The sequence below is a fragment of the Cololabis saira genome, chromosome 18, assembly GCF_033807715.1.
Source record: "Cololabis saira isolate AMF1-May2022 chromosome 18, fColSai1.1, whole genome shotgun sequence".
Classification (NCBI taxonomy): domain Eukaryota; kingdom Metazoa; phylum Chordata; class Actinopteri; order Beloniformes; family Belonidae; genus Cololabis; species Cololabis saira.
The window spans coordinates 32654731-32680492 of NC_084604.1; the positions used below are offsets into that span (position 1 = coordinate 32654731).

The following is a 25762-nucleotide window of genomic DNA, read 5'->3' on the forward strand; positions in this document are numbered from 1 at the left end:
TCATAACACTCTTGCCTCTTCAAGGCTATTATACACTCATATTAAAAGTTGGAAAAAAAAATTCATAAGAACCAGAAGATTATAGCTATTAGGGTGCCACTAGCTAAAAGTTCACCCTCTCTGGTTTCAGCTATTATTTGATTAAAAAAAAACAAAAATGTGGATGGAATAATGTAAAACTCTGACAGCGGTGAGCCTCATCTTCCTCATCCTTCACGTGTGGTCTATAACCTCGGTCCAAACTTTTAAATACATTCTACCGCCTAAAGACAAGTCATCGTTTAATTTCTTCAGGTGTAAAAAATATCCATATAAAAGGCAGAAAACCAGCTTTTGTAATAAGCACTCTGTAAGACACTGAGGCTTAACAGAGATTGTTCTTTTATGTCAAAAGGCTTTCCATAATTATGGCTCAAAAAAGTAGAAAATCAAAGAGGCGAAATGTTTCCCAATGAATGAAGTATTTAATCTGGAGCGAACAGCATTTGTTAAACTCTGAGTGAGTAAACGGTAAATGGTCTGTGAAGGGAGAAGTAATTAGAGTTGTGTCTAAGTTGTTTTTGGTGTTTCTTAAAATCAAAGTTCCTAAGTTTAAAACACAGGAGAAGGCGGCGATAAAGAGATAGAGTCTGCCAGAAATCTAGAGCAGCAGCTGAAAACAACCACTGCTTAAACCTTGAAGTCAAGCTTTAAACAGGTTTGGTGTCTGGACACAGCTGAGGGCAGAAACTATAGTTATTAATTTATGCAAGACTGATCTAAACTATTTTTTTCACTTTCAACGCCTAAATCACTTTAAAAGCCAGCAGCAGTTGTAAAAGTGTGAAATAAAAATATTCTTCACTGTAAGTGTATACAAACACAAACTCCTCCGCTACATAAAATACATAAAAGCTGAAGTAAAGAACCACATGCTCCACTGTTTTTGTAGCTGGTCACCAGAGGTGTCAAAAGTATTCACATTCATTACTCAGGTAGAAGTATAGATACTAGAGTTTAGAAAATACTCAAGTAAAAGTATAAAAGTACTGGTTTCAATTCTACTTAAAGTATAAAAGTAAAAGTAATGTAAGGGGGGAAAAGCCATTAAGGACAAAAGCCATTGAAAATGAATGCATCTTAGTATAATGCAAATATATTAAAGAATCATATATGTGTACTATTGAGCATTAACATGTGTTTCAGAGAGCAGGAGATATGATGACTAGTTGCCTATAAGTATTGTAATGGTGCAAAAAGTCAAACTTCAGAGGCATGTTATCATTTATCCTAACCTTTATTGGAATGTACATCCAAGTTTAGTTGCAGGAATCTTAGGGCAACGGTTGGCAACCGATTGGTTGCAGATCCTTCAGTGTTAAAAAAAACGTATTTGTGGATCGAGTCACGTCAGGGGAGTCTCAAAAGTCACACGCAAATCCAGCGCAGCTCACAGACAAAAAAACGTTTGTAAATCAGGTTATATTTGTGTGTGCATCAAAAATACATTTGTATATCTTGTCCTACGCAACTTGTCCTGTGCATTTGTCAATTATGAGACTGTTCTAGCTCCATACAAAACTGGACAAGAACATCTGTGCCACAACCACAACCAAATTCACTCTATCCGCATCGAGCAATTTAACTGGATAGTTTTTGGCTGAAATGAAATAGAGTGACGAGGCTGTTTTTAAAATGTGAGGAGTAAAAAGTACAGATAATTGCGTGAAAATGTAAGAAGTAAAAGTAAAAAGTCGTCTGAAAAATAATTACTCCAGTGAAGGATAGATAACCAAAATTTCTACTTAAGTAAGGTAACAAAGTATTTGTACTTCGTTACTTGACACCTCTGCAGGTCACATAATAAACACTCTTTTCTACTTTTCAGGCTCTTCTGGCTTCAACGTGTACCGCTACGGTCCGTAATTCCTCTCCGAGTGATCTGATAAAGCTCCACCGCCCTCCGAGCAGCTGTTTCCTTGTTTTGATTCTCTGTCACTGTCACTCAGGTCGAGCTTCGCCGTTTCGCTGCCACCGCCGAGCACGCTCCACAAAGTGAGTGGCAGAAGATAAACAAGTCATAAACGGCCGACGGAAATCTACACCGACCCAGATTATTATCTCCATAATCAGAAATACACATCACAACGCACACATGGTGTGGATTACATCTCAAATCAAACGGCCTCCTCTCCCCCAGCGGCAGACACTCTCTTGACGTTGTGCCAAACATGCTTGGTGATGCGAGCTCGACGGGTGCTGCAAGTCCCTCTGGCCACCTTATGCTAATTAATGCAGCACCGCCCTCTGCAGAGTTGCTGGCTAATTAACGCTGGCTGCTGCGTGTGCCATCCGAGCTGGGTCACAGTCGGCGCCTCAGTCCCTGCAGACTGCCGGGACATCATCTCTGCTGGGTTAAGGTCTACAAGTCTCCCCAGTCCTCGACATGCTCTGCAGGAACAAACACATTGCAGGTGTGCTGGAGCCGGAGCCTTCAGGTGTCGAGAAGTTCTACAAAATGTTTTATATGAGTAGTGGGAAAAAAAGGGTACATTTTAGGTCGAAGCTCCACAAAATGCTTCGTAAGTCAAGAAAAGGGTGGAGAGCGTGTGACGAAATCTGACGAAGGGCTTCTCTTTGGATAAGACTTGAAGTGTCTTTATTCATCAGACTTCAAACGGTGTCATAACAGTTGAGCGAGTGCAGACTTGGAGAAGTCAAAAACAAAGACAGAGCATAAAAAGATCAATGGAGAGAAGAATATTGAAAAGCTCACAGAGAATACAGAAAGTGCGACCAAAAGAATGAGCAAGAAAGAGCAAGAAAAAGCAAGAATTTCGCTGTTTTTTGCTTCTTTTCATCAATTTTACAGGGTACTCTCCAATAAAAGTATATGTTTTTATGCATATCCACTCTAAAAGTATCCATTTGGTGGGGGTTTTTTTTAGTGTCATTTAAATTCCTGGTATGCAAACTTGAAAAATGCCATGTCAGCAAAGTTTCCTAAACATTTTTATTTGCACACGTCCTTGAGAGCAGTAAGCTATGTGTATGTTGCATAAATGAGTGTGAAGGTGGCATGTGGAGCTCTGGACCTCTCTGCAGAGCAGATGGCAGCATCTCCCCGGGCTAGATAAATACTTCACAAGGAGGAAATCTGTCACCGGGACGGGGAAGGGCATGCTTCCAGAGAGCCTGCGACAGGATGAACACACAACGTAACAGCGGGGGCGCAGCTCCGTGATCAGAGATGGATGCTAGGCGGTCAAACCCGACCAGAGAGCCTGGCTTCAGCTAATTTCAGCATGTATGATGTGTTCCGTCACATTTGAAGAAAAAGAAAGAGGTATTTGTAGGTCAACTGCCTTTTTTTACAAGATTACAAAGATGACAAAAACATGGCTCTACATGGATTTTTGGTGTTTTCGAGGCTCTGAAAGAAGAAATAAACTCAAACTAGATAAATACTATGTGTAAAAGTCGTACACAGTACATATGCAAAATAGTGCCTTTGGTCTAACATAAAAAATAATCATGTTTTGACATTTGGCTATGAAGAGAACATTAATAGAAGTATACATTAGCACATATGTGACCTTGTGTCCTGATGCCTGCCGTTTTACAGCTGTGGCTGAACGTAGCAACATGAGTTCTGATTTTTTTCTTTTTTTAAAGGAACGTATGATTAAAAAAAGAAAGGTTTAGTTAGTTTGGTAAGCCAGTGGATCCTGCCAGGCCCGTCTTGCCCACCACCCATGGAAACCCGCCTGCAGAGATAAGGAGGCTTGGCAATTAGACTTTGATCTTGGCCGGCGATGCCACAGTCACCTACAAATCTGACCTGCCCTCTGAAAGACATCTTTTCATTCTGATGCAGCCTGAAACTGACAAAGTTGTGTTATGTTGAGGTTTTTTTAGTTAGATGTCACTTCGGACATCTAAATACATGCTCTCAAACAGAGATTGATTGTTTCAAACTATGTCCCCTTCAAATTAATCACTGTCAGGAGCCGGTAAGCGCTTGTTTTGGAGTGTTTTCCTGTAATTGTGCTGTAGTTACATACCACTAATCCCCTTTTTGGCAGCTCACATGCTTTTCTACAACTTCTGACTCTAAATGGCATCCTCTATGGGAACATCCCTGCCAAATGTATTGGTACTGGAGTGAAGGGTTTAGTCTGGATAATTTGTTTGGATGAGGATAAAGGCTCAGTTTTGATTAACTATAATGAACCACTTTATAGTTTAAATTGAATTAAGGTGGATACCTTAATTTAACTTAATTTTGTTTCGCTCAAATAGAAACCGAAGTAATATTGAACATATACAAATAGTGATAAATGGTAGAGCTATCGAGAGGGTAGAATTTATTAAATTTTTAGGAATATATGTGGATGAATTTTTAAACTTTAGAAAACATATTGATGAATTAACAAAGAAATGATCTAAATATGTCGGCTTATTTTATAGACTGAGACATTTTCTTCCTCTCGAAGCTCTCCTAACTCTGTACCGGTCTCTATTTGAGCCTCATTTAAATGATTGTAATGTTTTATGGTGTAATACATACCCAAGTTATGTTGACAAACTACAGATTTTACAAAAGAAAGTGATTCGCGTTATATCATGGAGCAAATTTAATGCTCCCTCTGATCCTCTTTTTTAGGGTTTTAGCTTCTGAAAATTACTGAGTGTAACATTTTCCACAATGCCTGTGTAATGTATACTGTAGTTTTTAGACTATAGACTCTGTCATCTCATCCCCATTTATGCTCCCACTCATGAACATGCCACAAGGGGAAAACAACTTTTAAAGGGAAAGAAAAGGAAACTAAAATGTACAAGTTTCAGTGTAGCCTGCAAAGGTCCAAAAATTTGGAATGAGCTTGGTAGTGCTATAAAAGAGTCTGGATCTCTCTCAATTTAAAAAAAAAGATTAAAACAAAAATTGTTATTAAATTATGTTTCTTCTTAATTTTTTTATGTACCAATACCTGATGTATTATTTTTATAAGAATATATTTTTATCTAGATCTCTTTTTTTTTTTTCTTCTTCTTATTTAGGTTATAAGGATATAAGGTTATTATACTGTATGTATATGTATTATATGTGTAATTTATATACTGCTGTGTAACTGGGCCCCTATTCATAAGCTACAGTAGCTTCTGGGGAGTCCCATTTTACAATCTGTATTTTATTATCTGTATTTGTGTTTTTTAATTATTTGTAAATAAAAAAAATAATAATAATAAAAATAATAATAATAATCATAATCATAATCATAATAATAATAATAATAATAATAATAATAATAATAATACGAAAAAAGTGTGTATTTCAGTGTACAGTGTACTGACCTTTCTGTGCCAGTGACGTATTGGGTTCATATTTGTCCACCAGCAGCTGAACCTGCTCCGGTTTGAGAGGAGGGTAGAGGATCTCGTTCAGACGAGGGTCTCGCTGTTTGTTGTTGATGAAGTCTGTCATCTGCTCCACCGAGAGGTACGGTCGACTCTTTGCCCCGCTGGAGAGAGGTGGGGATGAGGTGGAGCCGAGGCAACAAGTGGAGAGAAAACATGAGTGTTAGAGAGGAAGAGGCAAATCTGAGAATGAAACAAGAGGAAGAACACGGAGGGGAGGAGCTGTAATTAAAGCACAAAGAGATCTGGAGAGGGAGAACAGTAGTCGCAGTAAAGGAGCAAATGATTACATTTGGTGTTGAGCAAATTATAAAATCTGATTAAAATGTCTTTCATAGCTGTTCTCCTCTATATCATCTTGGCTTTCATGCCGTTTTACTTAACTGTGATCAAAGTGTAGATTTATGACGTGATGGGGCACCAGCTGTGCTGGCCTGAGTCTCTCAGTACGGAGGGACCGTTCTATGGAGCTAGAACAGTCTCATAATTCACAAATGCACAGGACAAGTTTTACAAAGGCACAGACCGATTTTCAAATGCACACACCATTTCACACATGCACAGAACAATTCACACGTGCGTAGGAAAAGATATACAAATGTATTTTTGATGCACACACAAATATAACCTGATTTACAAACTTTTTTTTTTGTCTGTGAGCTGCGCTGGATTTGCGTTTGACTTTTGAGACTCCTCTGACGTGACTCGATCCACAAATACGTTTTTTTAACACGGAAGGATCTGCAACCAATCAGATGTCTTCCTTTGTTTCAGCCAATCATAAGAGCGCACCCCACGTGGGGGACGCAGAGCAGTGGATAAAACACGACTTACTCGTAAACCAATCAGATTAAAGGGGCGGATACGCCTGCTGTTTGAACTGCGTTAGCGCCGTTCGCTTAGAAAAGCGATTAATATTTCAAGTTGGAGGAATAAAGATAAATAAACAGCAACAGGAGATAAAAGATAAATAAACAGGATGGAGAGGAGATCACTGTTCTGCTTTTCTTGTGATCCCAGTAAAGAAAACAGCGCGATCGGAGATGGTTTGTCAAAAGTCAAATCCAGCGCAGCTCACAGACAAAAAAACGTAAATCAGGTTATATTTGTGTGTGCATCAAAAATACATTTGTATATCTTGTCCTACGTACGTGTGAATTATTCTGTGCATGTGTGAAACGGTGTGTGCATTTGCAAATCGGTCTGTGCATTTGTAAAACTTGTCCTGTGCATTTGTCAATTATGAGACTGTTCTAGCTCCATACCGTTCTGCTTCTGCAGTATGAGCCTAAAAACAGCAAAGCTCCAGAAGTCCTAACCGGGGCTATTACCACACAATCTTTGCACTAAATAACTTTTTACGATGGCTTTAATGGGTAAAGAACAGGTTGCTCAAAGCTGCAGTGCTGCAGCAGCACAGCTTGCAGCCATCATCGAGATACTGACTGAAAACAGCAACAGATTGTTGGAAAAGGAAAAAAAAGCACAAATAATATTTTCAAGTGGGAATTGTTACTAATAATGTGCTTACACTTCAGAGAAGATGTTGTCCAGCTCAGGTCGAGGGCAGATGTTGTTCAGGAACATGCTGTAAACCTCTGGAGTAAAGTCCTCTGGAGGGAAGGAGTCACTCTGTAGATGGAACAGCAAAATGGTTATAGAAATCATACATGTCTGCTAAGGAAATCCTCCCCACGACATACAGAAACGCTTGTGGGCTTAGACAACGCTATACAAACCATCAATATGGAATTTAGAGGCACATTGTAATAAAAAAAATACTGCTTTCCATTTCGGAAGTGCTTTGGGAAAAGGCTAAACTGAATGTTAACTAAAATGATCTGATCCTGTTTCAGTGTGATTCACAGACGCTACACCCCATGCACAGTTATTAGCCACAGTGGATCAGTGTGAAATAATTTTATTGATGAATAAACACAATTATTTTTTTTCACTCAAGCATGTTATTGATGTGAAAACATGAAAATTAAAAAAAGGACGTTTTTCTCTTTCTTTGACAGGGGGTTTGCAGAGTTATTGTGAGGCAATTGTGTTATATTAAAGCTTTTTTAAAGAAACAAAACAAAAAAATACAACATTTTGGTATTCTTTATCTACATTACTCGGATTTTAAAGACAGGGTAAGTGATTTCTGGATTACATTATGTATTAGGGGTGTAACGATACACTAATCTCACGATACGGTACGATACACGATATTGAGGTCACGATAACGATACGATATTATAGAAGTATTTTTTTAACAACCTTGAATGAGGAACATGTGACTGGAAAAAATTGTCTTTTATTTGAAAGACACAAAGTACAAAACAATGCTGTACGTTTGCCCTATTGTTACAGTTTGTAATGCTTTATAACGGTTTAAGTTTTAAAGAGAAAGCCAGGCCAACCATTTTCCACAAACTCAACTAAAAGTAAATGTCAGGTTTGCTTTATGCATCTTCAGTTTCATACAAGTACAAATATTTTACCACAAACTGAATAGTTTCTCTCATGTATGATTTGACTTTTTTCTTTTCCAGAAATTTAACAACTAAAATTAAATAAATAAATAAAAGTAAATAAATACATACAATTTTACATCATAAAAAAGATTGATTCATGCTCACCTTATAAGTGTAAGAGGAGATTTATTTTTGTTAAGAAGGTTATTTTGGGACTATAATTACACTAGTCAGTTTATCTGTAGTGCTTAGTATGTTTTAGATTGGGCGGAGTGATACAGCACTAGCTGCTGTGTTGATGTTCTTAAATCCTACGCTGTTGAGCGGACAGTAAAGTACACTGGAACTCAGCAGAAGTTGTCCCCGTGTTTATCTACTCACGACCCGAAAAAGGTTTAATTTAATAAGGTAAGGCTTAACTCTACACCAGCCTTACATAAGTAAAGGTTCAGAGCTCAAAACGGGACTGCAAAACGGTACTAGTTTCTAGAGCGTAGTAAGACTTTGGTCCGCAAGTCGAGGCGCGGTCGTCACCTGTGGTCGGATGCGCGTTTCTAGTCAACACAATGGATTAATAACCCAATATCGCGATACACTTTGTCACCTCCACGACGCGTTTCGTGAAGTTTTTGTATCGCGAAATTTCGTGGCACGATATATTGTTACACTCCTATTATGTATTGCTGATGTTTGAGACAAAACATTACCAAAACACCAAGAGTAAGCTCCTCTCTACAGTCATCCCAAATTATTACAGTTATCCCCCTGTCTGTGATTGGCTCTGGGGGGCAGGGTCCAGTTACTGGAAACACTCAGATGTCAAGAGCTGGGCAGCTAGTGCTGGACCAAAAGTGTTCAGAGTAGGACATTTCATATCCTACATTTATAATTACAGGTTGTACTTCTGCAACATATTGGGACAAGATAATACCAGGCGTCAGATTTACACTTGATTTGTCTAAATGCTTCTGCAGTTACAGTACTCGCACCTTTCCCTGACACTTCACAACCGTAACAATCCCCAAGTACTCACACATACATAGTTTAAATATAATACATTTATAATAAATTTATCTGAAAGGCTTTTTTTAGTTTTTAAAATCTTAATTGGCCACTTAATTTAGGGTAAAAACAAATAGATAAACAAGGTAAAAATACAGTATTACACCTTCATGTAAAATGTTAACGATCTCATGCCACAAATCCAGTAAACATGAAAATCTATAAGAAGTTTGATCATTTTGAGATTCTATTGGGTAAAAAAAAAACAAAAAAAACAACCTACAGTATAATAAAACTCTTCTGCAGAACAAAAAAAAGCCCTGTTACTATACTATACATATGAACATTTCTGTGAACATTACACCAGGTTTTTTTTAATGTTAAATCAGTTTGAATTCAATCTACCATCAATGTTTTGAAAGAGTGTATCTACTTTTCTCTTCTCATGCAGTAGCACAGTATGACAAATCCCCCACTAACCTAGCTTAGCATGGTCACTGGAAAAGGATCGTTTCACCCAGCCGAAGTGGCAAAATAAACTTCCAAACATCGACTTGTGCTACATAAGTACACGACTATCTACACGAGTGCATACAAGCATTACAGCATGCTCTCATTCAGGCCAGTGCTGGGACCTGGACACAGTGACCGCCTGCAGCAGCCACTGTGATTGCCTACTACTGCAGCGTTTTTTCAACGTGCAATCATCAGATGGTGATGATTACTTCAGCTCAGAGAGTCCAGAGCCATATCTTTTAGAAACAGAATTTAGGAAGAAACTAAAGGTTTGGGAGGTTGAGTGGGTAAGAAGGGAGGAGGCGGCAGTAGAAACACCTGCGAGAGTCAGAAGCGACTGGCGGCAATGGGTTCAATTAAACCCATGAATCAAAGTAATTTATGGGTCTAAAAGTAACATAATTTTGGTTCATTCACGGGAATTTCGATGGCAGACCACCCTCTGTCATCACAGCCATCTTATAAAAGCAAATAATTAACAGAACTGCTTGCAGTCTGCACCTGCAGAGCGAGCTCCTCGCGGCGCTATCGGAGCCAAACAGGTATGATAAAGACACGCTGCTCTCAGCAGCAGGAAATAACACCATGCCAGCAGGAAACAGAGCAGAACCACGGAGTATTAGAAAGGACTGGGAGAAAGGGAGGTGAGGAAGGATGCGCTTAGGGAGGGAGACGCGGGTCAAGCCCTGCTGAAACTCACTGAGTCAATCAAAAGACCTTGCCGTGAACAGAGTTGTGGATGGGATTTGGCCTGTGGGTGTGTATGTGTGCGTTTGAGGGATTAGCGGCGATACCATTTAGCTGTAATTACTTGCGCAATGGAATAACAGCAAATCCCAAAAGATCTTCATACAGTTTTTTCCGTCCCTCGCCGTTTTTCCTGGTGCTAATTACGTACAGCCTGCTCTGTATGTGTGTGTGTTCACTGTATTTTTATACATACGGTTTTCATTATAAAAATTACGTACATGCCCTCCTTTATGTCTTTATTTTTCAGTATCTGTCCAGAACTTCATTAAACAACATTTTACCCACTTCCAGGGACGTTAGATCAGTGTCTCCCAACCTGGGGTCCGGGCCCCCCTTGGGGGGCGCCAGAGACCTCTGGAGGGGCGCGAAACTTTGTCTGCTTTGAAATTATGCAGTTGTAAAAAATATATTTGCGAATGAGTCATTCATAAGACATTGTTAGGAATAATTTATGAATGTCTTGAATATTTTTTGTGTTTTTTATACACTGGTGACAAACACAGGAAATGATTCCATTCCTTATTATTATATCATTACTCAACATTTAATCTACTCCGACAGGTTGTTAAAGGAAAAATGTAAAAAAATATTGGTCTCATATTAAAAGAGACATTTTTTAGAAATATTTTTATGTCCTTTTATGTTCTTTTGTGCGTATTTTATACATTGGTGACATTGGAGAAAAACAAAGTCATATGTATACAGAGTAAACCAAAGAGAAATGTATCAAAAAAACATAATTAATGTTAATTTTTTCAATTAAAGACTATTTTGGTGCTAGTACGTTCGGGTCGGGGGGCCCGGCTGGTCTTAGACACAAGTAGGGGGGGCTCCAAAGAAAAAAGGTTGGGAACCACTGCGTTAGATGATCGCTGCTGAACTCAGAGAAGTCTGATAAAATGTTATTGGACTGTTTTCACTTCTTGGTATGAGGGGGCAGCTTGAATGAAGGGGAGATTAAACCACATGTGTCACCTTTATTACACTGACTTGGTCTGTTGGCTTCACTGCAACAAAGACCCAGTGAGTTCTGAGTGGGAAGCCACGCAGACTTCCAGAGAGCACGACTCCAAACAAACGAGCAAGGCAGGAGTCAGCTGCTGCTTCGGGAGAATAGACGACGGGCCAGATGGTGAACAGACAGACTGATGGACGTATGTAGAAGATGAAAGCAATTTTAGACTAAGATAGTAAGCAAGAGATAGAGAAGAGGAACACACACGGAAGACGGTTTGGAGACAGAGGAAATACGAGGAGACGGGAATAGATATTTATAAATTAAAAAAAGAAAGAAAGAGGGACCGCCAGAATTTTGTTGTCTTACTCTGCCAGAAGGGAGGTTACAGTTTTCCAGTGCTGTCTCCACTCGCTTCCTATCTGCCGAGAACATCCTGAAGATACTGTGGAGGGACAAAACACACATTCTTGTGAGTAAAAACAGAAAACACGATGGAGAGAAGCAAAGAAGAGCAAAACCAAAAATGAAACACTAGAAAAGAATGCTAAAAACAATTAAAAGAGGGCGATTAAAAAGTAGGCCATAATAATGCCAGTCTGAAAATTGAAAACATGTTATGAAGCATGCAGAGGTAGAAGAAGTTAATGAAGTCTAACAGCCGGTCAATAAGTTCTGCATATATGAATGTTGGACTCTACAAAACCTCATTTCTGATTCTGTTCAATTAAACCGGCTTTCTAATGACGACTGATTGGATTCAGATTTGGAAATGACTTATTTCTTTGTGGTGTCTGTCTGCTGAACTCTGATGGGCACATGAGACAAATGAGAAAATATTTTTGACATTCCATCGCCGACTATTTGTTTTAGCCAGACATTTCATGGGGACTAGAAGGGGTTACTATAGCAACGCAGCCACTAGTTGTTTTGCATCATAAACGGGCAGAAAATACACAACAATCTTTCTTTTAAAAAAAACATAGCATTAGATAGCAGGAGTCAAAAGATGTGCAGAGCTCAGTGGGAGGAAAACAACAGGAAGCAAAAGTTAAAAAGTGGTTTTGATGAAAAGTAAATAATATTTGATAATGATCAGCCTTGTGACTGGGTGGGCGAGACAAGAGAGGCTACTGTATGTTCTGTTCAGCAGTTGTTGGGGAAAAAACTTATATGCAAGTAACAAATCTGCTCACTCAATGGCTTATGTTCGACAAACTCCTCCACGTTCCCAGCCCGAGACCCATCGATGCTTAGGCCTGCAGGACGTTTACGTCCTCTACTTCCACTGAAAATACTTATCTCCCGACATCACCAAAATTAAAGTCACTCAATTCTCCTTCATTTTTGAGCAGCAAATGGTTTGAATTTTCTCTTCAACCGGGCGGCCCGGGGTCCGAAGCATCTGATTGAGTCTTTACAGTTGTCAATGGGAGACTGGATGAGGAATCTAAGCTGTAATATGATTGGCTGCAAAAAAGCTCTATCTCGACTCCGGGACGAGATCAACTCATGGTCACGAACTAATCAGTCTTGTTCCTGAATACTGTTTGCCCACGAAATCACGAAAAAGAGACAGCCATGATGAGATAACAGTGCAAGTAAGTACCGTATTTTCTGGACTATAAGCCGCACCTGCATATAAACCGCATCCGCTCTATTTTTTAAAAAATGATAAAAAAAAGATATACAAGCCGCACCTGCATACAAGCCGCATCCCCTCTATTTAAAAAAAAAAAAAGATATGCAAACCGCAGATATTTATGTTGTTAGATTTTGAACGATTTTGAACTGTAAATGATGTACATGTTTGTACCTAAATAGATCCTTTCCTAACCGTGTCTTTTAACACGGCAGCAACTTTGCTGATTAAAACGGGACAGAAACCAAGAGAAAATAACCTGTATTTATTTATCTGTTTGGAATCTGCTTCTACCTACTTCTATCTGCTAAAGAAGAAGTAGCGTATTCTTCTTTGCATTTATTTTGTCTTAGTTTTGATTCTAATTCCAATTAGAGCGCCCCGAGCGGTGGAAGAAAAATCCAGAGAATAGCTGCACCTTTGTATAAGCCGCATGGTTGAAAACCTATGAAAAAAGTAGCGGCTTATAGTCCAGAAAATACAGTAGATTTCTTTTGGTATAAAATAACACCTAACAATAATAAAAATGATACTCATTACGCTTAATAATTCTGCTTGAATATTCAAGCATTTACGTATGTTCAGAAGTTGGGAGCGAGTTCAGGCAGGCATCTCGAGCAGGGTTTTTGCTCGCTCTCACCCCTCTGAGTGGTTTACTCCAGCTACTCCGCCTCACTCATCGGTCTGTTCAAAGATCCCATCTCTCCCACACCTTGTGTTGTCTCTCAGCCGCCAAACTCCCCGCCGCTCTTAAAATCTCCCGTTCCTCACGATTAGACTGACACCTAGACACCACAGCCCAGAGCTTTATCGCTAATGAAGCATCTGAAGTCATCAGGGTAAGAGTTGTCTAACTGGAAAATGTTACAAAGATGCTGTGTAAGCAGAGGTGGGTAGTAACGAGTTACATTTACTTGAGTAAGTTTTGGGAAATGTTGTACTTTTAGGAGTAGTTTTGAATCACTATACTTTTTACTTTTACTTGAGTAGATTTGTGAATAAACTGTTACTCTTACGCCGCTACATTAGACTACGTTGAGCTGTTACTTTTCTTTTATCCCTTTTATCCACGTACATGTCAATCTCATGACATCACTGGGTGATTCTTTGGGAAAAATGTTTGTTTTTGCATGTTTTGTCACATTTACACAGACTCAAACACACACAGAGTTTTTTATGAGTTCATGGGCTTGTTCTAGTTCTGCCTGGTTAAAAAAAGAAAAGTACAAAGGCTTGAAATTTTGTGCTACTTGTGCTTAATTTATTTTTTTTATTCTGTTATTATTTTATTTATTTATTAAGGTACTTGAATTTACTTTAAGATTATTTTAATTTAAGCTATTTTTTATTCATTTAAAATTTTATTGATTTAATTTGCCTGAAAATGATTATTTTGTACTTTTGTCTGTTTGAATGGTTGTGTTAAAAAAATAAATCAGACTCAGTTACTCAGTACTTGAGTAGTTTTTTCACCAAGTACTTTTTTACTTTTACTCAAGTAATTATTTGGATGACTACTTTTTACTTCTACTTGGGTCATATTATTCTGAAGTAACAGTACTTTTACTTGAGTACAATTTTTGGCTACTCTACCCACCTCTGCGTGTAAGTAAATTAAACACATTTTTATGACAATAGCACAAAAAGAAAAGGGCAGAACTACTTCCACTGAATCATACCATGTCTGAGCTCCAGAAATCAAGCTGAAAACCCGCACCCACAATGGTATCATCTCTTATTGTTCTCATGTAACAGTAATCAGCACACGTCACCACAAACCCAATCTCAGCAGCTGCAGACTTTTACGTATATTAACAAACAACGGTAAAACTATGGCATGAGCAGCATGTACAGTATCCCGCAGTGCTCATCTGTGTGGTCCGCCCTTTGTCTTTCGTTTTATTGTTGTGTATATAGACAATAAATGTGATTTACTACGAACTCCACTCCCTTCCAGCCACTGCAGGATTGTTTAGGAATGCTTTCATTTCCATAGTCTGCCTCATTTTTTGCTGAGGTACGTCCATGCGAGTCTGTGAGCAGGCTGTGAGTAGGCTCGGCGGGGGAGAACCGTGTCGAGCTGACATTAGTCAAGCAGACATGTCCTCTCAGCGAGGAGGTTAATTCCCTAAGCAGCAGCGAGTGCATCGCTGCCTCTTTGTTTTGACACCCACCGCTTCCCTCTGCGGCTCTCAGGGAGGTTATCGCAGGCGTTCGCCGCCGCCTGCCTTCCTGGAAGCTAAACATGAGTAATGGAGGTGGAGACAGGTGGATTTTCAATGAGCTGATGACAAATTCCCAAATGAGCCAAACTCCATTTCACTTAATTGAAATCCACTGAAGAACATTCTTGCATAAGTCAAACACATGCACGTGCCAAAACACTTATGAGGAATAAAGATGATCAGAGGTGTCAAAGGTATTCACATTCATTACTCAGGTAGAAGTATAGATACTAGAGTTTAAAAATACTCCTGTAGAAGTTGAAGTATCAACTCAAATTTTTTACTCAAGTAAAAGTATAAAAGTACTGGTTTCAAAACTACTTTAAGTATAAAAGTAAAAGTAATGTAAGGGGGAAAAAGCCATTAAAGACAAAAGCGATTGAAAATGAATGCATCTTAGTATAATGCAAATATATTAAAGAACCATAAATGTGTACTATTGAGCATTAACATGTGTTTCAGAGAGCAGAAGATATGATGACTAGTTGCCTATAAGTATTGTAATGGTGCAAAAAGTCAAACTTCAGAGGCATGTTATCATTTATCCTAACCTTTATTGGAATGTACATCCAAGTTTAGTTGCAGGAATCTGAGGGAACGGATGTAAGAACAAAACTGGACAAGAACATCTGAAACAACCACAACCAAATTCACTCTATCCGGATGGAGCAATTTAACTGGATATTTTTTTTTAAAGGCCGAAATGAAATAGAGTAACAAGGCTGTTTTTAAAATGTAAGGAGTAAAAAGTACAGATAATTGGGTGAAAATGTAAGGAGTAAAAGTAAAAAGTCGTCTGAAAAATAATTACTCCAGTGAAGTAAAGATAACCAAAATTTCTACTTAAGTAAGGTAACAAAGTATTTGTACTTCGTTACTTGACACCTCTGAAGATGATCACAGGACAACTGTGAGATAATAAAAAGAAAGGTCTCTGCAATGGCAGAGGGTTAGGCCAGGGATAATTTATTCTCACATAAAAGAGACACATGTGTGTGAGCTGAAGCGCATAGATGCTACGCGTAAAGGGAAATGGTGGCGGGAGCTACGCAGCGATCAAAAGAGTGGAGGGTTGAGTCAGAAAGACTTACTTCTTGACAGGGATCCGTCCCTCGGGGTTGAGCTGCAACTTGAGCCGAGTGTAGCTGCAGTGGACAGAGAACACGTCTCAAACACGTACAGTAAAAGCAGTTTCTCTGTGTATCATTCCTGACGGATTGATCTTTGTGCATGTGCCTTTGTGTCTCCATGATCCATGCACTCGCATGCAAACATCTCGTCATTGACTGCGTGTGCAGAGTTCTTTGTGCATACCATGTCTGTCTGTGTTTACGCGGTGGGTTAAAACTGAGGTCAATCCCTGGCAGTCTGGAGTGTTGGCATTGCAGAGCCATGCAGCAGCAGCAGCAGCGGCAGCAGCAGCAGCAGCAGCGGCAGCGGCACGGACAGCGCAACCTGAGCTATAAATAGCTCCGCTGGAACAGGAGCTATCATTACAGGCCGAGCTTTAAGTGGCTGCTGGCTAATAATTACATTACATTACAGTGTCCACTTCGTAGGGCGGGCTGGCGGCCACGGCCAAAGTCACAGACGACTTTCATGGTTAAAGGAGGGGCACGCAGGTTTTTGTCTCTTAACATTTTTTCTCAAAAATGACCAGAGCAGCTATGCGAGGTATGATGCTTAAAAAGACATGAACAAAAATGTCAAAAATGAACAAAAACAGGTGTTTTTATGCCGGATAAGTGTCGAGGTCATTCCTCGTGAGAAGGCGGGAGAGGGAAAGCAGTTTCCACTGTACCTGGCGCCAGGGATGGGCGATAACGATAAAAATTATGATAAAAAAAATACCAATTCAACTCCACCTTTATAACTATAAATCTATTACATCCGCCATGTTTGTTACACAAAAAACTCATCAACCGGAATTTATCTTTCTTTCTTTCTTTCTTTCTTTCTTTCAGGCTCATTTATTTCTTTCTTTCAGGCTCCTTTCTTTCTTTCTTTCAGGCTCCTTTCTTTCTTTCTTTCTTTCTGGCTCATTTCTTTCTTTCTTTCTTTCTGGCTCATTTCTTTCTTTCTTTCTTTCTGGCTCATTTCTTTCTTTCTTTCTTTCTGGCTCATTTCTTTCTTTCTTTCTTTCTTTCTTTCTTTCTTTCTTTCTTTCTTTCTTTCTTTCTTTCTTTCTTTCTTTCTTTCTTTCTTTCTTTCTTTCTTTCTTTCTTTCTTTCTTTCTTTCTTTCTTTCTTTCTTTCTTTCTTTCTTTCTTTCTTTCTTTCTTTCTTTCTTTCTTTCTTTCTTTCTTTCTTTCTTTCTTTCTTTCTTTCTTTCTTTCTGGCTCATTTCTTCCTTCACGTACGTTGTGCGTGGATTTAACGCAGAACCATAAATCATCTTTACACAAAAACGTCATCGACGGGAATTTATCGTTTTTACCGCGAGATACAAATTCTTACCGTGGGGAATTTTTTTGACGGTTTGCGTGAACGGTAAAATATCGCCCATTCCTACCTGGCGCTTCCAAATTCAGGTGTTTATTATTATAATTGCCCCCCCCATGTAATCCAATTGAGTCCTGATTAATGGCGACTGAGAGCAATGTAATCAAATCGTCACTTCTGTTATAATAATCACGGGAGAACACCTTTTAGGAAGAAGCCATTTGAAAACAAGTTTCCTGTTGCTCTGGGAAATTACACCCTGTCCGTAGAAAAAAAACCAACACATCAGCCTTCGGCGCTGAAGCTGGGCCACCACATGCGGAGAAGCATCAACATCAGTTCAGGAATGAGGCCTGCTCTCGCCGCAGCAGCAGCAGCGGGGAGGAACGCCGTCTTATCTGTACGCGAGCGGCTGTCTGAGTGCCGCACAGCCGCCGCCGCCATGACCATGAAACCCGCTGCCTTCAGTGTTGCTCAACTCTCTCTGCGCTATGTGGTCGATGGCCACTTTTATTGTCTCATAAGTCAATTAGCGTCCTCGGGGGTGCGAGTTAATGGCTTCTCATTGCTGATAAACAGCAGACGGCCGGGAGTTGTCACCAAGCAGACCCCTGGGTATTCTGTAAAAAGCGGCATCTCAGATTCATATTTAAAGTCTCTCTGCGTGTTGCTTCATTCAGCCATTCGCTTCGGGAAATAAATCAATCAGATCAGCGCCGCAGTCGGGCCGTTGGACGCGGTTATCCCACAGGGCCAGAGGCAGTCTCAACGCCGGCAGAGCCATTGATAAGCTGGAGAGGTGATTTATGTCGGGCTGGAACATGAGAAAACAGACCTGTCATCCTTTTATTATGTAGTGTAAACGCTCAGTAAAGAGCCTTTTTTTTTTTTTTACAGGAGGTGTGTCATTTGCCTTTTCTGCTCTTCCTGTTTATGTAACGTACAACGTGCACCTGCTGCGACCTTTGCCGTGAGTGGCACGTTTGTGGTGCCGGCAGACCTGATTTCCATGTTTATCTCTGTGGATTCCTGGATTTACATCTCATGCACTTGCCCTGCACGGTGTTTTATGCGCACGTGTGGACAACCTACGCTTTTTCGAGGCTGGCCTCTTTGGACATGTTCTGCATCAGGAGGTTGGATGCCAGCTTGAACAGCTCTTCTGCCCATTCCTGGAGTAGACGGACACAAACACAAACACACACAGGGTCAAGATCGGGCGGGACGACATGGGCCAGGTCCAATTCTTCATGTGTCAAAAGTAGGCATGTGTTGAAAAGATCGATTCTCCGATTTTAAATCGATTCTCATATTAATTCCTAAAAATCGATTCATATGTCTAAAGATCGATTTAAAAAAAAAAAAAAAAAAAAAAAAAAATTCATCATTACATTACAACTTTTGGTACTTTTTTGTTTATGCCCAAAAAATGAATATTTTGTTGGACACGAGAATAACTGGTGCCATGTTTTTACCTTTAAATATGTTTAAAGGTATGAAAACATTAAAGTTTTCAGTTATAATTGCATAAATGGGGAAAAAATAAAAGCGATTTCATACATCTCTGTTTCCTCCCTGGATCTGTTTGATAATTCTGACCTACATGATGTTTCTGAAAGCAGTTCTATCAGCATTCTGGGAGATGGTTGGTCCTTACAGCATCATTAGCTGCCAATACTTGCTGTTGAATCTCAATATAATACTAGTATTAATATGTTGCATAACTACAGTCATATCATTCATGCAACAGCTGAAAAAACAGTTTTATTAACAGTAACCCAAATCAATATCGGATCGAATCGAATCGGATCGTGATAATCGATTCTGAATCTTAAGAATCGGAATCAAATCGATTCTTGATATTTGAATCGATCCCCAGCCAAAAGTAGAAGAAGCGGTGACAGATTACACTCTCAACTCTAACTCAGCAAATGATGAATAGGAGCTTGTTTTGTTTATCTCACCTCTTCATCCCAACGTAAAAAAACACAAGTTGAGAAGCAGCTCCTGTAATTGCTTTCCTGCCCTTTCATCTTAACAGCAATAATAGGATCTCAGTTCTTTTATTTTCTATGTGGTGATAAATCGAGAGGTCACAATTATGCAAACTACGAGTGCAATACAAAAGGTATTAGTCCTATTGTGTTCATATGCTTGCTTTTCACCTTTGCGATTTCCTCCTGGAAGGCCATGAAGTTCAGGTAGGTGATGTTGACCATGTCGGTGCCGCTCACCACCGTCAGCATCCTGTTCTCCATCTTCCCCGCCAGCGAGCTGACGTCCAGCAGCTCGCGCAGCTTCGCATCCTTGAAAATGCAACACAGAGAAGGGAAATCTCATCACTGCAGAGAACCAACTGTGTAAACATCAAGTTGAGACGCAGAGAGGGTTTTCATCGTCCGACCCCTAGTATCTCGCGCTCCCATCATCCAGACATGTATCCGAAAACGAACAGGCTAAACAAAACTTCACGGGAAAGTCAGGTGACATAAAACAGACCGTGGAAAAGAACAGGAATGCGTTTTGTTTTTTTTGTTTTTGTTTGAGGAAGTGAGAGACAGTGCTGCACAGTGTCATGATATTTTGGCTTTTAGACCCAAAAAAAGAAAAAAAACGGCTCTCTGAATGCACTGAAGTAAAACAAGCGAGCGTTTTGGAGGATAAACCTCTCCTGACAGCTGATTTGGATGATTAATGAGAGGCCAGCCGTCTGACAGAGACAGTGTGGGGAGCGAGTGGGAAGGCCACAGCCCCATTCAATTTCACTGTGACAAAAAAGGCTCACAAAGTAGGCTATAAAAGCGGCCAACGGCGCGGTAAGCAGCATGATGGGAAATATTTACGACTTTCTCTATAATATCTTCCTGCAATTTTGCTGACCAAAATTGTGATTGAAATTTGCAATTATCAAGCTCAAGTTCAACATTCACCCTGCATATCTTTGAGTATTACCGCACTGAACATGTCACTCTCACGCTTTTCTCACCCTATCTCTGCTTTGGAAATTGGGTGAGAAGTCAGGTTGTTCAGGGGTGGAGTCACCGGTCCTCCACCTCCAGCCAGGGCATGCCAACGCCTCTGTATCCCCCTATGAAGAGCTGGAGGAGGTGGAGGAGGAGAAAAGTGTCTGGGCCTCTCTAGTCCATGGGCCAGACCAGGGGCCTTATGTACTAAGAGTGCGGCGCACAAAAAACGTGCGTACGCCACTTTCAACGCTCACGGTCGGATGTACAAAGAATGACGTGAGCGTAGAAAGCTGCGGTCCGTCACTCACACATTAAGGCTGTTGTACGCACTTTTCTGAGGTTCTGCCCGTTGGCGACACTCACTGGTGATGCAGTGCAGAATATAAGGAAACGTAACGTCAACAATAAGTTCACGAGCACGTGAAGGACATGACAGTCCCCACATCACCAGATAAATTACACAAGAGTGGAGCTGCAACAATCTCACAATCAACCACATGATCTGAACAAACAACTAAAGGAGCTCAACGATTGAACCAGCAAATCCCGATGGAGCTTTGGCTCCGTTAGAGGAACCTGCTGATGGCAGGATCAGGAGCGAGTCTTCAAGGACCAGACTGATCTGCTGGTCCAGGATCCAATGAATGAATAAAGTTTTTATTGAATGTTTAGGCAACTTTCAGAGTCTGATATGGAGTCGGCTGCAAGTGCTGCAGGACTCCTGACAGTGTTTCTCCGGTGATGGACCAGGATCTAGACCGGTCTCTCCTCCTGCGGATGCAACACTCCGAGTTTAAGCAATCTTGCTCTTTATTTCTCGCGTTTGCACCTCGATAATTCCGTTGGCACAAGTTGTCTTTATTTCTGCAGCAGATAAATCAGATCGTGATGCTTCATGTTTTAAATATAAGTTTATATTGTTCACATTGTTATTATACTTATGAGAGAGGTGATCGCGGACATCCACAATGTGTAAGACTCAATAAACGTATAGGCTGCATTGGTCTTAATCCGTTAGTATATAATACGCATGACAATACAGCAGAACGAACAAGAGACAACAAAAGCAGAGTGTAATGATGCACTAACGCTGCCATAAACATTCAAACCACTGCGGTCACGCCATCTCCGCTTCGGAGAGGCAGTCGCGCTATCTGCGCTTGGAAATCAATTGCCCGTCTACATCGCGTTGTACGGTAAAGCGTGTGGACGGCTTCAAAACGGCTAGTATTATTTTCATGTCTTGAAATAGATACATATGTCATTACTTTTTGTAGTTTTACTAAAGTCTAACAAAATGATAAAAAAAGCAAAGCCAATCGGCCATTCAGAATCCCATTCATTTCTATATAGGCAGATTTTAAATATTCATTAAAAAAACAAATCAAATTGTTTTCAGGAAACTGCACCATATTCTTGTTCATCATGTACTCAGTCCTCACTCAGGTACCTCTGACATCATTTTCAAGTTCTTTCACTGCAGCATTTTCTAATGCTAAATTCATACCCAATATAGCCTAAAACTAATAGTAATTCATTTTTTTAATCTGCTTATATACCTGTGTATTGGGTATGATTTTAGCATGTAATTATTAGAAAATGCTACAGTAAAAGAACTTGAAAATGATGCCAGAGGTACCTGGGGACATGATACAAGAATACGTTGCAGTTTGCTGAAAACAATTTGATTTGTTTTTTTAATGAATATTTAAAATCTGCCTATATAGAAATGAATGGGATTCTGAATGGGCGATTGGTTTTGCTTTTTTTTATCATTTTGTTAGACTTTAGTAAAACTACAAAAAGGAATGACATATGTATCTATTTCAAGACATGACAATAATAATAATAACCGTTTTGAAGCCGTCCACACGCTTTACCGTACAACGCGCTGTAGACGGGCAATTGATTTCCAAGCGCAGATAGCGCGACTGCGCCTCTCCGAAGCGGAGATGGCGTGACCGCAGTCACAAACTCGTCGTACGATCATTATAAAACCAAAACTCTTCACGGAACGCAACGCAAAGCAAAGAACAGCATTACCCATATGCAGCTGAAATCGGAAGAAATGCCCCCAAATAAATGTATTCCAGCTCAGAGCCGATGTTTTTTTTTAATATGTTTTGTCTGTTTTTGTACATTTCTTGTTAGGATGAGCGGTTTTTAATGGATAATTATCTTCATTATCATATTCAAACTATTTGAGGGGACAGGGCGGAGTGTTGTGCTCCCGCACGTGCGCTCAAATCCACGCTGATTGGTATGTACAGAGAAACCTGCGTGGATTTGGGCGTACGCAGGGTTTTGTACATCGGAATTTTTGCGTTCGTGTAAATTCCACGCACGGTTTCACGTTGAAATCCACACACTCTTAGTACATGAGGCCCCAGATATCAGAACCACTCAAGGTGACCAAACTTACTTATGATTTTTGAAAAGATCCATGTCTATATAGATGATATTTTGGTATAATAACCCTTCCTGAGTGACAGCTGGATCATAGTTATCAGCTCATGAAGTTACCCACCCCCTTCAGGTTAATTGATGATTCTAAATTGGGTGTATTATACATTTCCTGAATCCTTATGGTCCTGTGAGTATTCACGTTTATGTACTTTTTTTTTTGTATTTTGTGTTCTAATGTTGTTTATAAAACTAAGCTGGTTCCTTATCTCATTGTTATTTCCTTTATGTTGTGTATTTGCATGATAAAGACCAGTTTGTGACATTAGCCAAGTGGCTATTATAGTTTCATAAGAGCCTAATGATGCTCTTCTAGTTTAAGGCTCACAATGACCGGTAACAACAATATAGTATGGGGTATATTATACATGTCCGGAATCCTTATCGTCCTGTGAGTATTCCAGTTTTTGTATTTTATGTCTCTGTTGTTCCTAGTTGACACAGGGCTAAAAGATAGTATATCATTTAGAGCTGCAGTGACCTCTATGATGGTCAGAAAGATTCACATCTTAGCTTGAATGAATGCTTAAAAGGTCCCGTTTAAAATGATACCAAAGACAATATTGTGACACATTGACAGATATCCTATACATGAGTCTAAACCAGGATATACACCAGCATCTAAAATGTAATGTTCTGAACGGGCTGGGTAACTTTTCAAAAATCATAAGTAAGTTTGGTCACCTTGAGTGTTACTGACAAGTGAAATTTTGGGCTCTGGCCAATGGACTACTCTGCTTAGGCTCCTACCACTGCAACTGGACAAGGAACTTGTGTTTGATGCATGCTGGGTATTGCAAATGCAAGGTGTGTTGTTGCCTCCCCAGTGCCTGAAGGTGAGTTGTGGGAGCTCTCTATACCTTCACTAACATGGGAAGGGCTGGCTGATGGAGAGGAGGCAGGAGGTGGACCGGCTGGTAAGCAACGGGATTGCCTGCGCCCCCCCCACCAAAATGGTGTCACACACATGGAAATATGACCCCAACCCTGTGTCAGTTAATGTAACACCCAGTACTGGAGTTGAGGGGGGATGAGGGGGTACGGCATCCCCCCCGAAATAAAAACAGTCCAAATCATCCCCCCTGTAAAACTGCCATCCCCCCTTTCCATCCCTTATGTCATTTCATCAATGAATGTGGTTTTACTGCTATTTCAACATTTAGAGTCATCACCAGAAAAATAACTTATTTGACAATTTTCACCTGTTTCAAGTCAATTTTCACTTGAAATAAGTAGGAAAAATCTGCCAGTGGGACAAGATTTATCTTCTCATTACAAGCAATAAAATCTTGTTCCACTGGCAGATTTTTCTAATTATTTCAAGTGAAAATCTACTTGAAACAGGTGAAAATTGTTGTTTTTTCCAGAGTCTTGTTTTAAGTGTAATGAGATTTTTTACTAAAATGACACATTTTAACTAGAAATAAGACAAATATTCTTGTTAAGATTTGGAGTTTTTGCAGTGATCCATTGTACTTATCCTGTGAAGGACAGAGTCATATTGATAAGTTCAGAAAACTGTTTTTTATTGTTTTGTGTTTTGATGTATTTGATGTAAGCCCAGTGGATATTTAAAGCTTACAGAAGGCTGCATTTAACTGCTGCTGTGTCATTCCTGCAGTATTTCTGCAGGTGTTTTGGTCAGTGCTATTATTTGTAATATATTATATTATTTGTAATCAGCACAAATTATCTGTCCCCATATGATAAAATCCACCATCCCCCCTGATCTTTTTTTACAACTCGAGTACTGGTAACACCCTAAATTGAGCTAACAAACAGTGTTTGTTGAGTGTAGCAATGCTAAAGGGGTTAACAAGGCACATAAAGAGAAGCATGTGCAAGATGTGGAAGATTTTAGCCAGGACTAAAGAGGAGCCGACCTCTTTACGGCAAAAATAACCGATGAAGAAACAACCGAACCATTTGAATATATGTTTTCAGAGCTATGAGGCTGTGACACCACACAGTCAGTTTCCTTTCTCCTGTTCCACTTCTCACTAACAAAATCCAACTCAGCAGGTGAGACATCGAAGAAACTCTGGAAGCAGGAAATCGACCCCATGCCTTTTGAAATTCTGACAGCTCGATGGTTTTCAAACTGGCTCAAACTTTTCATTTGGAAAAGATCCGTCTGTTTCGTTGCATTTACAGAAAAATGTGACAAAAACGTACAATGAGATCAGATGTTTTCTTCCTCCACATTTACGTTGCATGTGTGTCTTTTCCTTCGTAGGAAAACAACAGGTGTTGGCAGCCGTCCAGCCAGCTCTGTGGAGGTAATTGTCCAAGGGAAACTAAATCAAACACATTTTAGCGAGTGTATATTAAAGCAGCTCATCTTTGGCCCAAATCATTAAAAACAAACTACTATGCCTCAGAGGTGCAGAATAACACAGCTCGTCCCCCCTCCTCCTTGTGACTTAGTACGCAAGTGGCATACAAAATGGTCGCTCTGGCTTAATTAATACCACAAAAAGCTCTGCAAAGGATTTTTGCAGAGAAAGCAAATGAGCTCCCACTAATTTCACCAATCAAAAAAAAAAAAGAAGAGCATTGTGTTCTGCGTTATGCTGATAAATGTCCTCTGCATGTCCCTCACGCCCCCAAATCAAACTGTGGGACTCACTGGTGCCCATTAGCTCCACGCTGGACTGTTTTATTGTTTTAATATTTTTATTAGGGGGTAAGGCACAGTAGAACAGGAATACAAAAAAAAGATATACACTCTACTTCCTAGGATGTTTTTTTTTTTTGATTCAAGAACAGAACAAAAAATCCACACAAAATAATGACAAATAAATGAAAATTATTTTAAGTAATATTTAAGTATTAAAGCTACACAGTATAAATTAAAAAAAATAGATAAATAAAAAGGGGGAGAAAAAAAAGAAAAAAAAAAACCCAAAACAAAAAAAAAAAAAAACCCCAAAAACA

At 39.7% G+C, this 25762-nt stretch overlaps 1 protein-coding gene across 2 annotated transcripts in view; it reads right to left on the reverse strand.

Moving 5' to 3' along the window:
• plcb1l (phospholipase C beta 1-like) overlaps nt 1-25762 on the reverse strand; it is a 186982-nt gene that overhangs the window by 65276 nt on the left and 95944 nt on the right. For both annotated transcript variants that reach the window (XR_009784478.1, XM_061746295.1), the window contains exons 4-9: nt 19562-19702; nt 18489-18568; nt 16047-16100; nt 11458-11533; nt 6932-7032; nt 5338-5504 (exon numbers count right to left, since the gene is read on the reverse strand). Coding sequence is in view for 1 of the 2 variants with exons in the window: in XM_061746295.1 (XP_061602279.1) it covers nt 5338-5504; nt 6932-7032; nt 11458-11533; nt 16047-16100; nt 18489-18568; nt 19562-19702 (619 nt within the window). In the remaining variant the exon portion in view is untranslated. The remainder of the gene's footprint in view (nt 1-5337; nt 5505-6931; nt 7033-11457; nt 11534-16046; nt 16101-18488; nt 18569-19561; nt 19703-25762) is intronic.